This window comes from Phymastichus coffea, unplaced genomic scaffold (genome assembly GCF_024137745.1).
Source record: "Phymastichus coffea isolate CEN01 unplaced genomic scaffold, Cenicafe_Pcof_1.1 PCOF00025, whole genome shotgun sequence".
Taxonomy (NCBI): domain Eukaryota; kingdom Metazoa; phylum Arthropoda; class Insecta; order Hymenoptera; family Eulophidae; genus Phymastichus; species Phymastichus coffea.
In genome coordinates, this window is record NW_026706836.1 from 755,680 (window position 1) to 769,914 (window position 14,235).

At 33.6% G+C, this 14,235-nt stretch overlaps 2 protein-coding genes across 2 annotated transcripts in view; both read right to left on the reverse strand.

The window, feature by feature from the left end:
- The window catches only part of LOC131675546 (ran-binding protein 10), a 710,588-nt gene that overhangs the window by 86,770 nt on the left and 609,583 nt on the right, over positions 1–14,235 (reverse strand). The window lies entirely within an intron of this gene.
- LOC131675554 (piggyBac transposable element-derived protein 3-like) lies at positions 8,412–9,753 on the reverse strand. Its single transcript, XM_058954572.1, has 3 exons — positions 9,489–9,753; positions 8,657–9,229; positions 8,412–8,584 (listed from the first exon to the last, which is right to left on the reverse strand). Exons 1-3 carry the CDS (start codon positions 9,751–9,753, stop codon positions 8,412–8,414), a joined length of 1,011 nt encoding a protein of 336 aa, XP_058810555.1.

The window sequence follows — 14,235 nt, forward strand, 5'->3', positions numbered from 1 at the left end:
TTTGTAAAAAATAGGGGTTCCCATTTGAAAAAAAAATTGACCTTGATATGATCTTAAAGGTCAAGCTCAAGGTCAAATCCAAGTTCATCATTGGATTCCCCTAACACCTCTTTGAATTTTACTACAAGAGTGACCTTCAGTATTTATAAAAATATTGTAAGCTGGAAAATTTTTTGGCTATATCGTTACTTTTGTTACACCCTGTATAACTCAGCAGGGGGGAAGCTATGGTGACTATGACGTCCTCTACGTTCGAATGGTTGTGAGGTATGGGCTTTATATATAGCAAACACATGCATGTACTCTCATAACGGCTTTGGTCTCTCGAAGAGTTCACATTAACCCTTTTCCTCCCAAATAACACAAATTTTTTCTTAACTTTCATCCTCATATCGTTTAATGAAAAAATCGTATGAAAAATGTATCAAGCATCACATCTTGTAGATTTTGACCTCCTCTTTCAAATGCCGTTGACAAAATTTACCTAAATTGTAAGCCGGAAACGTTATAGGCCGGTTTTCCGGAAAATTCACAAATTTTTCGCATTTTTTTTCTAAAAAAAGTATATTTTGAAATGGAAAAAGTTTGCACACACAATTGGAAATACTGTTATCGGTGTTATAGATGTCTTTTCTTTCAAATGCCGTTGGATTTTTTCCGAAATTCAAAATGGCGAACACAAAATGGCGTTCGAAAGGAAAAATTTTTTTTTCAAACTTGACGAATTTTTTCCTCCAAAACTATCAAGTTTAGTGAACAATTTCTAAGAACAAAAATGTCTTAAAATTAGTCAAGAAATACTCTCAAATTTTTTCAGATTTTTTTACAGCGAATTTGGAAATTTCGATTTTCTGATTTTCCACGAATTCGAAAATTAACTCGGAAAATTCTGAAAAAAATTGAGAGTACTCCTTGGTAAATTTTAAGACTCTTTTGTTATTATGATTTTTTTTTATTGAGTCAATAGTTTTTGAGTAAAAAATTAATCAATTTCATTCCTTGTATACATTTTTTTCAAATTGGTTTCACAAAATTTTAAAAAATTTCAAGTCTAACAATTATTTTTTTTTACTACCCTCGCTATAAGTCGATTTTCCTGATCGCGACGCGATAGGACTTTAGACGAGAGAGTTAATTTTCGAATTCGTGGAAAATCGAAATTTCCAAATTCGCTGTAAAAAAATCTGAAAAAATTTGAGAGTATTTCTTGACTAATTTTAAGACATTTTTGTTCTTAGAAATTTTTCACTAAATTTGATAGTTTTGGAGGAAAAAATTCGTCAAGTTTAAAAAAAAAATTTTTCCTTTCGAACGCCATTTTGTGTTCGCCATTTTGAATTTCGGAAAAAATCCAACGGCATTTGAAAGAAAAGACATCTATAACACCGATAACAGTATTTCCAATGGTGTGTGCAAAGTTTTTCCATTTCAAAATATACTTTTTTTAGAAAAAAAAAACGCGACAAATTTGTGAATTTTCCGGAAAACCGGCCTATAACGTTTTCGGCTTACAATTTAGGTAAATTTGTCAACGGCATTCGAAAGAGGAGGTCAAAATCTACAAGATATGATGCTTGATAAATTTTTCATACGATTTTTTCATTAAAATATATGAGGATGAAAGTTAAGAAAAAATTTGTGTTATTTGGGGGGAAAAGGGTTAAAGTCTTCATCTTTTCAAATGGATTATGTATTAGATATTCAGGGCTTTCAAGGCTCAAACGAGTCTTTTGTATTTAAAGAACTCGCTTCTTATTTACCTTTATATATTGGTACTTTTCCAACTGTGCTTTTCTTTGAACCACCGCATTATTGGCTTAAACTTCCTATCATATGTCGTAAAGTGAATAAATTGTTAGAAATGTTTAATCATGGTTTATTATGGAGATCTGGTATTATACCATATAAAATTTTACCACGTGTATTAAACAATCATTTATATAATTCTAGAAATATTTATATAAAAGGATTTTCAAGAAACAATGGCTACTAAAAATATTACCCAAAAAGTAAGTATAAAAATTATTTTTTATCAGAAATTAAAATTATTATTAATTAGAAACTTTGTTTTCATTTCATAATAAAATTTTAGATCTTGAAAGCGACATGAAATGTCCAGCATTGAAAGAATTACCTTTGCCATTAAAAACGTTGTGTATATATTATTACGGCAATCGTGTTGACCTTGTATGTACCGTTACAAATGTACAAAAATTGTTTACATAGATTAAAGATTGACAGAAATAATCTGAACTCGAAGATATCGATGAAGTTGATAGTAATACGAGGTGTGATCAAAAAGTAAGGTGAATTTTTATTTTTCTCAAAAAATATTTATTTATTCATCAATTTTTATTTTATCTCCTTCAAAGTAATCCCCCTCGGATATAATGCACTTGTGCCAACGCTTTTTCGAATCCTCAAAGCATTTCAAAAAATCATTTTTTGTGATCTTGTTTAGTTCATCCTTCGATGCCGTCTTTATCTCCTCAATCGTGGCAAAACGCCGTCCTTTCATGGGCCTCTTCAGTTTTGGGAACAAGAAGAAGTCACAGGGGGCCAGATCTGGGGAATACGGTGCCTGTGGCATCGTTACTGTGTTGGTTTTAGCCAAAAATTCGCGCACAAGCAACGATGTGTGAGCAGGGGCGTTATCATGGTGCAAAAGCCAATTTTTATTTTTCCACAAATTTTCCACAAACGTTTCTGGCGGATTACTTCGCGCAAATTCCGCATAACTTGCAGGTAATATTCCTTATTTACTGTTCTACCCTGTGGCAAGAACTCATGATGCACCACGCCCCTGCAGTCAAAGAAAACTGTAAGCAAAACCTTTACATTTGATCGAACTTGGCGTGCTTTTTTTGGTCTTGGTGATCCAGAATGCCTCCACTGGGACGATTGAGTCTTAGTCTCGACGTCATAATCGTATACCCATGTTTCGTCACCTGTTATAACCCTGTTGAGTAAATCTGGATCATCGTTGACGTCATTCAGTAGCTCTTGGGCGATGCTCATGCTACGTTTCTTTTGGTCGAAATTGAGCAATTTCGGAACAAACTTCGCTGACACACGTCTCATGTCTAAAACACTCGTCAAAATTGATTGGCACGAACCAAATGAGATGCCAATATCATCAGCAATTTCTCTAATGGTAATTCGACGATTTTCCAACACTATTTTCTTCACTTCTTCAACATTCTCATCAGTTGTTGATGTGCTGGGGCGTCCAGAACGAGGTTCGTCGTCGGTGTCTTCTCGGCCTTCTTGGAAGAGTTTATACCACTTGTAAACATTTTTTTGGCTTAAAGTAGACTCACCGTATGCCACTTTCAGCATTTCAAGTGTTTTAGAACATTTGATTCCATTTTTCACACAAAATTTAATGCAAACTCTTTGATCCATGTTTTTAGACAGCAGCAAATAGTGGAGCACGCAAAACACTTCTAACCTTGATGCCTCTCACAAACAAACCAAACATACTATAAAGCTGAAATTTGGAACGTATGTTCTAGACGAGTGTACCGACATAACCAAATAAAAAAGTCGAAGATCGAACGGACGTAGCCCGCTAAATTTCAAAATTCACCTTACTTTTTGATCACACCTCGTACATATAAAAATTCATCTAAAAAGACAGACTGTTCTGTATTCAATGTATAATTGAACAATCAACTAATAATCAAATGAAAATTAGTTTAAAATAGCTGTAAAGCTTAGTCAGCGCACCTCAAGCTAGAAACGTTACCCCCTCTCCGAGGGTCTGCACTAGGCAGTATATGCTTACTGAGCGCCTTACTGTCGAAAGAGAACGAGAGAGACAGAGAGAAAGAGAGAGAGACAGAGAGAGAGAGAGAGAGAGAGAGACCAGCATCCATGCTATACAGTGTACGCACCTAGCCAGCATATAGCTTATCAAGCTAGAGACGTTACCCCTTCTCCGAGGGCCTATACCTAACTAGCATATAGCTTACCTAGAGGCCACCCCCTTTCGAGGGCTCATGCCTAGCCAGCATATAGCTTACCAAGTTAGAGACGCTGCCCCCTCTCCGAGGTCCCTCACCTAGCCAGCATAGCTTAGCAAGCTAGAGACGCTTCCCCCTCTCCGAGGATCCACACCTAGCCAACATATAGGAGTAGATTACCAAGCCCCCTACCAACTTCTACAGCGTTCTATCTTTACAACCTCTATAGGAGAAATCCACCCTGACAGTCTATATAGTAATATTTATTATTATATTATTTACTAATAGGAAGACGGGCTCTGGGGGGTTGTGGCTGTGTCAAGGAACCACTCCGGGGAGTCGGTGGGAGGCACCACCCACTCCCTGATTACCCACGATGCGAGTGCAGCGTGCACGCACATGCGCAAACCCCTATGAAAGTTTCAAGCTACCTGGATCCCCCATGAGGTAGCTTGATACAAAAATTGATTATCTACTGAAGATATTCTAATTAACTAATGTAAAATGCATCAAAAACAAAATTTGTCCAACTATGGGGGTAGAAATAATTGTTAACGGTCGTAGAGCCATGGTCGCGGACGCGGCAAATCGTTCCAAAATTATGTAAATCAAAATAGCCAAATAAATAACAGGGCAAAATATCCACAAATAGTATCTTTATTAATCCCAGATACACAATTTCCACCACCAAATATAAATAATAGTAATGAAAACACAAACAACAACAATAACAAACAGCAAATCCATTTAAACCAAAATTAGGCGTGTTGAGCTGCGGTCCGTCAGCGCGTCAATATGATGATGATGTTACTAGTGAATTGAGCAAAGACATTAATAATAAGGACCCCTAAAGTAAAGAAAATTTATTAAAGAAAGTTCCTCCATCACCCCGCATTCTATCCAATACGTTGATTGACACGCGCAGTCAAATCATTGCAATATCCAAATCATTTTATAATGAACTAAACAAATCTAAAAATTGATTAGAACTTTCCGTAACTAATATAGTAGTTTCTGTTGCAATTGGTAAAAATCAAATGCTCATTAAAAAACAAGCTTTTCTAATGATTAATATCGACAGAGAAGTTTTTGAATTCATTTTCCTCGTATTAACCCTTTTGGACAGTAAATTAATTTTAGGGAATGATTTTAGTTTAAGAACTGGTATAATTATCAATTATTCGAACAGAATAATACAAATAAAAAATAAAATAGTAAAATCTTCGTCAATATTGTTCGAGGCGAGTAAATCAGAAAGTATTGATCTTGAAAAGCCACAATAATGAGACATGCGTTTATATAGTAGGAGCTAATAAAAAAATAATTGAAAATGGAGAAATAAATAAATATAATGAAAGTGTGATCGGAAAAGAGTCACAGAATCCTCAATTTAATATTTTAATCGATTTAAATGAAATAAGATATAATATGTGTAAGGTAGATGTTTTGGAAGAAACAAATAATGAATACATAGAGGGTAACGATATAGTGAACATAAAAGAATACTTTGATGGAATAGATAGAGTAACAATAAATACATTTATGGCACAGGAATCAAGTATCTCTGAATAATTTGACTCTTTCACGGAAAACTTAGCAATGTTAGATGAGGATAGAAAATTCATATTTATCTCAATGCTTAAGCTATTCGAAAATTTCTTTCATATAAACTAAGTTTTGTTAATAATTATAAACACAAACTCCGTTTAAAGATAAAAAATTCAATTATTAAGCAAACATTCCTTTCCATACGCTTTGCGTGATGAGATTTGTAACGGTCCTATCTATGAGCTATTTATTAGATTACTGAATTACCGCAACCCGTCAAACGCATCTATCTGTTTACTCAAATCAGCACAATAAATGGCGCCACCTCACCGATTATTTGATTGTATTAGTACAACAGTCTAATTTCATAACCAAAATAAGTAGCGTTATGTCACAAAGTAATAGGTATAGATAGATATAATGATTTTTGTTATTTAAGAAAAATATGTTAATTAGAGATAATTTTGATATAACAAAGCATTTCTTATATAGATTTTAGTACGTAGATTGAGAATATAGTCTTACGAATTGCGTTTAATTATTAAATAATAATGAATTTTAATATGCAAAGTTAATTTATTTATTATACTAAAAATATGAATTATTAGAAAAATGTAAATAGTCCAAATACAAAATGAATAAGAAATGAACAAGAGTAAGAATTGGTTTCATTGATAACAGCTTAACCCTTAAACACCCAAAACGCCACTACCGGTACACTGCTCTTCGACGGCCAATAACTAATACTATTCCTAACTAGAAAAAATTGAGATACATACATTTTTATTGCTAAAGATCTCCTCTATCCGATAGTGTGAATAAAATTTCCCCCAAAAATGATTATTTATTGCAAAATGCAGTTTAAACAAAAAAAAACATGATTTTTCGTGCGTATTTTTTTTTGTGATCGCTTTTTGAAAGGTTTCCCAGTCTGCAGTATACCTGGGACCTCACTAACCGGTGGAGTAAATGTCTAAACTTTAAGAATCCATGATTCAAAAATCGATTTTTCGTTTTCCTATTTCCAAAATGGCCCCTTAACGGCAATTTTTTTTCAAAATATTCATAAATTTTTTTGCTAAATTGGGTGCACTTTTCGAAAAAACTCTCAAGAGTAAAAAGTTCTTAGAATCAGCTGAAAAATACGTCTGAATTTTTTCAAAGAATTTATAGCAAATTTTTTAATTTTGCATATGTGTAATTCTAGGCTATTTCGATTGACTTGTAACCCTTAGGTTACGGATTTTTTTTTAATTTGGCACAATTGTTGTACACATAAAACTGAGATTTTTCCCAAATTTTGGAGACGATACATTAATTATATCAAAAGTTATTAACAATTAAAGAAAAATGATAAAAAATTTTCAAACAGCTATATTTTAAAAACTAATAAAGATATCGAAGTCGGATTTTTTTCAAAATACTTATAATGCCTTAAAATTTCGAAATAATTACAACAATAAACAATAAAAATTTTTTTTCGAAAGTTATTAACTTTTTGTTTAAACAATTGCTAATATCTCAAAAAGTATATTTTTTTTTTGAAAAATTCTTGCTCCTACGTATTCCTGAGGATTTTTGCTATCGAAATCAATCATAAAATTCAAGGGCCCGACATATCGGAAAGCGTAGCCCTAATCAAAAGAAGACGCCTCAGCGACCGGACACCGATTCGGTATCTTTATTAGTTTTTTAGATTAAAGCTAAAGTACCTTTCGACCGTGAGTCCGCTGGAGCGATACCGCAGCCTTACGCCAAGGCGTCTTCTTTTGATTAGGGCTACGCTTTCCGATATGTCGGGCCCTTGAATTTTATGATTGATTTCGATAGCAAAAATCCTCAGGAATACGTAGGAGCAAGAATTTTTCAAAAAAAATATATACTTTTTGAGATATTAGCAATTGTTTAAACAAAAAGTTAATAACTTTCGAAAAAAAATTTTTATTGTTTATTGTTGTAATTATTTCGAAATTTTAAGGCATTATAAGTATTTTGAAAAAAATCCGACTTCGATATCTTTATTAGTTCTTAAAATATAGCTGTTTGAAAATTTTTTATCATTTTTCTTTAATTGTTAATAACTTTTGATATAATTAATGTATCGTCTCCAAAATTTGGGAAAAATCTCAGTTTTATGTGTACAACAATTGTGCCAAATTAAAAAAAAATCCGTAACCTAAGGGTTACAAGTCAATCGAAATAGCCTAGAATTACCCATATAACTAATTTTTGCAAAATTCAAAAAAATGCACGAAACGCTCCGGAAAAATTCAGGCGTATTTCTAGGCTGATTCTAAGAAATTTTTACTCTTGAGTGTTTTTTCGAAAAGTGCACCCAATTTAGCAAAAAATTCCCGCGGTTTCTGGTATCATCTAAAGGTGTTGAAGATGATTGATGTGCATATGTATAGCTATCGTCTGTTTGCCGCAAACAGAGTTTACGTTGCCCAACTATCACCAACGTGGAGGTCGACGAATCTCGATAGTTTCTTTTTTTTTTCTTTTTTTTAGTATTTTTATATTTTTTAAAATTTTTTTAAATATTTTTTTTAGAGATTTTTGAAAATTTCAAGTATTCGTCAATTGAAATCAATTTGATCCTGCTGTTTCAGAGTGTGATTGAGAGAAACAACGCAAGCAATAATACATATCGCAATCAATGCAAAATCTTGTAGTCCTTTGACGACATTTTTCAAAATTACATAATAATCTTGTTCTTGACTCGAATCTATGAGTTTTAAAATCGCCTAATTTCGATTGCAACAAATATTTCCTGCTAATGTCTCTACAAAAATCTTTTGTTTTCAATTTATTTTTAGTACTCTTATTTCAAATTTTCCAAATTACTGTAGCATTTGTGATTGATGATTCTATTATTCTTGAAAAAATTTTAAAAGTCTACTTCTTCGAACTGATAGATGGAGAAGCTTTTTTACAACGGAAATCGTGTAAATCTACCCCTCCCATGTATTTGTTGTACAAAGAAAAAGCATGAGGAAATCCTAGTTCTACTCTCTCTTGAGCAGTTCGTGAAAATCTTTTCACGGGTGTTATGGGAGTGACACCAACAGCTGTGGAAAGAATAGAGACTTGTTTTGAGTCTATGACACTGATAAAATTCATACCACTGTTGCTATCATGACTTACTTTGTACGATCCTCGCGGATCTTTTTTTTCAAATTCATGTTTTTCTTTCACTCTATCTTTACGAACAGTTCCTGTTGATCGTAAACCATATTTATTCAGATGAATGAGTAAGTCTGGGCTGGTAAAAAAATTATCAAAGTAGATATGATAATCAGATAACTTTCTTATTGACAGGCCATTTAGAAGGGGATTGATCATTTGCACGACAACTCTCGAGCCAAGTGCACATGCCATTAACTTTATTCCAATACTTGTATCATTTTTGCCACAATAAACATCTACATTGAAAAGATATCCATTGGCTGCACATAAACCCCAGAGCTTTATCCCGTATCTATCAGGTTTACAAGGCAGATACTGTTTTAGGCTGGTACGACCAAAAAATCGAACCATCATTTCATCAACTGAAAGAGCTGTTGAGAAAAAACCAAATTGTTGAATGTTTTTCCTGAATAAATTTAATAATTGACGCACTCTCCATGCCTTATCTTTATCATTTCTATCTTGAGTTTTTGAAAATTTTATTTGTGATTTGATTTCACAAAATCTATTACGGCTCATGGCTGAAGCTACAGGAGAACATTTTACAAGAGGGTCAGTTTCCTAATACTCTGATTGATTACTTCGGATATTGTATGATGAAAGCACTAATATACCAATAAAAGTGTTGAGTTCTTGTATGGATATTTCTAAGCCATTTTCTCGGCTAGCTTCAATGATATAGTCTTTTATTTCTCTGGAGAAAAACATTTCGAATATTTCCACAGGTGTCATAGATGATATTTTTTTCCTTGTTGCATCTGGCAGAAAGATTTGATCACACATTACCAGAGCGAACTTTTTCCCCGGCCTTCCAAGAAGAAACGTGATCTGGTTCCAATTGTTTTTGAGATTCTGAGTAATTATGAAAAGTAGATCTATATGAAACATTTGGCATGGAATATTCCAAGGCCTCATTCTCGTCATCCGACGAGGAGTCTCCATCAGAGCCAGAGTCATCAGGATTTGGTATGATGGTACATTCATCATTTTCATCTGAATCCGATTCGGATTCAACATTTGTTAAAATTTCTGTGGCCCTGCGCTTAGGCATTTTTTTTTCGATGTGTTCGAAAAATTTTAGGATGAAAATCCGGTGAAGGTGTGATGTGGATGTCAGAATGAGATAAAGGTTATTGAATCATTGGGAATTTTTTACTAAAAAACGATGAACTTTCCGAAAAAACTCTCAGGAGTAAAAAGTTCTTAGAATCAGCCAAGAAACGCGCCCGAATTTTCTCGAAGCGTTTTGTGCAATTTTTTGAATTTTGCAAAAATTAGTTATACAGGGTGAGTCATTTTAATTTCCCCAGTCTAATAACTTTTGAAACAAGCAAATTACGCAAAAATGTTTCAGACCAAAGTTGTAGGGGTTCAAGGGGGACATCTAAGGATGACTTTGAAATTGACCTTGAGCTTGACCTTGACGGCTTTCTCAAGGTCAAGTCTATTTTTTTATTGGGAACCCCTATTTCTGACCTCGGAATCGGAAAGAGCGGGAAATTTTACATCCAGATAACATCTTTTAACATGGGTCAAAATAAACCCTTAAGGTCATGCTAAGGTCAAAACTATCCTGGAACAAGAATCGAACAATGTAAGCAAAATACGAAAAAATGACTCAGAAAAAAGTTGTAGGAGTTCAAGGGGGACGTCTAGGGGTGACTTTGAAATTGACCTTGAGCTTGACCTTGACGGCTTTCTCAAGGTCAATTCTATTTTTTTATTGGGAATCCTTATTTCTGACCTTGGAATCGGAAAGAGCAGGAAATTTTACAGGATTTAAATTTTTTAAATTTAAAAATTTTTTAAATTTAATTTTTTTAAATTTTACGGGACTATTCTTGTTTCCGTTCCCTATCCTTTTTTATTTTTCACCGGACTGTATGATTATTATTAATAAATTTCAAATATTGGAAGTTGTTGCTAATAATTTGCTATTACAAGTCTATTAAATTAATGAAACTATTTCAGTATCAATCTGATGTTCTGCAAAGAAATAAGAGTAAAAGTTAAATACATAAGGATAAATTTCATGTTCAATGAAGAATCTATTACATTTGGAAGTCGTTTAGAAAGTAATCGCAATACGTTCAGTCGTGATTTCAATTTTGAAAAAGCTTTAAATATTACTTTTGTTTTAACCATGCTTGTGTTCATTGTATCACTATCATTATTTCTTCATATTTGAATAAGAGACCTTTCTTATTGCCATCGATCATATGAAATCTAATTTGGACAATATTGCCTCTGTTTTCAGTAATATTTAATTTGTATCATCTTTCTATGATCTTGGCCTTTGTTGATTTGTATTGAGGTTTTTTGAAAAAATCTTTTAAATATGGCTGATTTTACCCCAATAGAGATAGTTGATATGATTTGGATTTTAGGAGAATGTAGAGGTAATTACCGTGAAGCGTCAAGGTTGTATCGAATTCGATACCCACAAAGGCGCCATCCTGATCACCGTACCATTCATCGTCTTGAAGAAAGAGCTCGACAAGGGCATCTACGAAGAAGTCGACCAAGACATGAGTATGATGATAGAGATGCTAGGGTTTTGGTTGTCTTAGGATTGGTTCACCTAAATCCTCATATCAGCAGCCGACAAATAGAGAGAGAAACAGGAATACCTCAGAGAACCGTTATTAGAATTTTAAGAAGTAATAGATATCATCCGTATCATATTACCTTAACGCAAGCATTAAACGCTAATGATATGAGAAACAGAGTAAATTTCTGTCGGTGGGCTCTACAGATGATTTTGCAGGATCCGAATTTTTTTAATTATGTCCTTTTTTCTGATGAAGCTACGTTTCATAGTACTGGCCAATTGAATCGTCACAACAGTCATTATTGGTCTGATCAGAATCCTCACTGGTACAGACCAGTCGATAATCAACATCGTTGGAGTGTAAATGTATGGTGTGGAATAGTTAATGGTCATCTCATCGGGCCATTCTTTTTTGAAGAAAACGTCAACGGCAATGCTATTTTAGAACTTTTAAGGGATCATCTCCCACTTTTACTTGAAGACGTAGATCTTGAGACTAGACGTCGAATGTAGATACAACTGGATGGTGCAGGACCGCATTTCGCTTTAATTGTACGAGAGTTTTTAAATAGAAATTTCCAACAAAGGTGGATTGGAAGAGGTGGTTCAGTTGCTTGGCCTGCACGATCACCGGACTTAACTTCCCCAGATTTCTTCCTTTGGGGATACTTAAAAAATACTGTGTTCGCCGAAGCGCCCACAACAAGAGAGAATATGATAGAAAGGATTAGAGTTGCATGTAGACAAATCTCTAGAGATATCTTACTGCGCACTATTGAAAGCTTCGAACAGAGGCTCAGGCAATGCATCGACGTAAATGGTAATAATTTCGAGCAAAACCGATAGGAAATAAGTTTATTCTAGTTTCATCACGAATTGTGAGAGGCAAGGGGACTCACATTAATAAAGTACCCCAAATCGTGAGAGGCAAGGGGATTCACGTTAATAAAGCACCCCGAATCGTGAGAGGCAAGGGGACTCACGTTAATAAAGCACCCCAGAGGGAACATAATCCTATTACGTCCACGTCGTTGTTCCTGGGTAGTGCTAAAGATAGGAAGTTTATGATCTTAAACATCAGCATCGTTAGTACATGGCCAGTCCCTTATTCTTTGGAAGTTTATTTAACAACGGTCATATGCGATAAAAGCTTCGCCTCGAAATGTAACAAAAATAAGAGAATTTTCAAGAATTTGACCTTTGCTTCACATTGAGAATAGAAGTACGACAAAGGTCTTCGATGCTCGTTAAACCTTTTGATGTTTGAAAGCGGCTTCAATTTCTTAAGTAAAAACTGAAATATTGTTTATGTTCTTATGAAAAAAAACTAAATAGATACTTGAACGTAAAATTTCCCGCTCTTTCTGATCCTGAGATCAGAAATAGGGGTTTCCATTAAAAAAATAGAAATGACCTTGAGAAAACCGTCAAGGTCAAGCTCAAGGTCAATTTCAAAGTCACCCCTAGATGTCCCCCTTGAACCCCTACAACTTTGGTCTGAAACATTTTTGCGTAATTTGCTTGTTTCAAAAGTTATTAGACTGGGGAAATTAAAATGACTCACCCTGTATGCAAAATTAAAAAATTTGCTATAAATTCTTTGAAAAAATTCAGACGTATTTTTCAGCTGATTCTAAGAACTTTTTACTCTTGAGAGTTTTTTCGATAAGTGCACCTAATTTAGCAAAAAAATTTATGAATATTTTGAAAAAAAATTGCCGTTAAGGGGCCATTTTGGAAATAGGAAAACGAAAAATCGATTTTTGAATCATGGATTCTTAAAGTTTAGACATTTACTCCACCGGTTAGTGAGGTCCCAGGTATACTGCAGACTGGGAAACCTTTCAAAAAGCGATCACAAAAAAAATACGCACGAAAAATCACGTTTTTTTTTGTTTAAACTGCATTTTGCAATAAATAATCATTTTTGGGGGAAATTTTATTCACACTATCGGATAGAGGAGATCTTTAGCAATAAAAATGTATGTATCTCAATTTTTTCTAGTTACGAATAGTATTAGTTATTGGCCGTCGAAGAGTAGTGTACCGGTAGTGGCGTTTTGGGTGTTTAAGGGTTAATAATAACTGTTATTAATAAATAAACAATTAATAATTTATTTAATCAATAAGTTGTATTTAGAACGAAAGCGTTAATTTTATACTTAATAATGATAACTTTATAATTTATAAATCTTAGATAATTAATCTAATAATTGCGTTATAAGATTATAGAAAAAACCGTTAAAAATATGAAAATTTGTTATAATTCAAATGTTATTAACTAATTTGAATATTTTTTTTTAAATACTTCTAAAATTAATAAACTATAAGGTTATGTAAAAATTTAATAATTTTCTATTGCAAATATTGTAATATTACATTAATTAACTTTATTAGTTAATAACTTTTGACAACACCATTTGCGATAATTGTAAATTACACTAAATCAATAAATAACGAATTGTGTAAAATTCACATGTGTTGAAAGCTCATTATTAATGTTTATTTACTTGTAATGAAGGAGTATCGCTCAAGAGCTGTTAAACGACGTCAATGATGATCCTGATATACTTAAAAGAGTCATAACTGGTGATCAATCGTGGGTTTGTGCTTAAGACGTCGAAATTAAAGCTCAATCGTCCCAATGGAAGACTCCAGAACAGCCAAGACTGAAAAAAGCACGTCAAATTCGATCAAACGTCAAAGTTTTGCTCACTGTTTTCTTTGCTTATCGTGGTGTAGTACATGAAGAGTTCTTACCACCAGATCGTACGGTCAATAAAGAGTATTACCTTGAAGTTGTGCGCCGTTTGCGAGAAGCAATACGAAAAAAATGTCCGAAATTGTGGAAAAACAATTCATGGATTTTGCATCACGATAATGTACCTGCTCACTCATCGTCGCTTGTGTCGAACTTTTTGGCCAAAAACAAAACCACAATCATACCTTAGGCACCATATTCAGCGGATATGGCCACCTACG

Bases quoted from the DNA above. Each gene is read 5' to 3' on its own strand.
- LOC131675554 (XM_058954572.1), bottom strand. From the start codon at position 9,753: ATGCCTAAGCGCAGGGCCACAGAAATTTTAACAAATGTTGAATCCGAA. The intron at 9,230-9,488 runs GTAATGTGTGAT...GTTCTCCTGTAG, and splicing joins CGGGGAAAAAGTTCGCTCTG to CTTCAGCCATGAGCCGTAAT. The intron at 8,585-8,656 runs GTCATGATAGCA...TTCTTTCCACAG, and splicing joins GCGAGGATCGTACAAAGTAA to CTGTTGGTGTCACTCCCATA.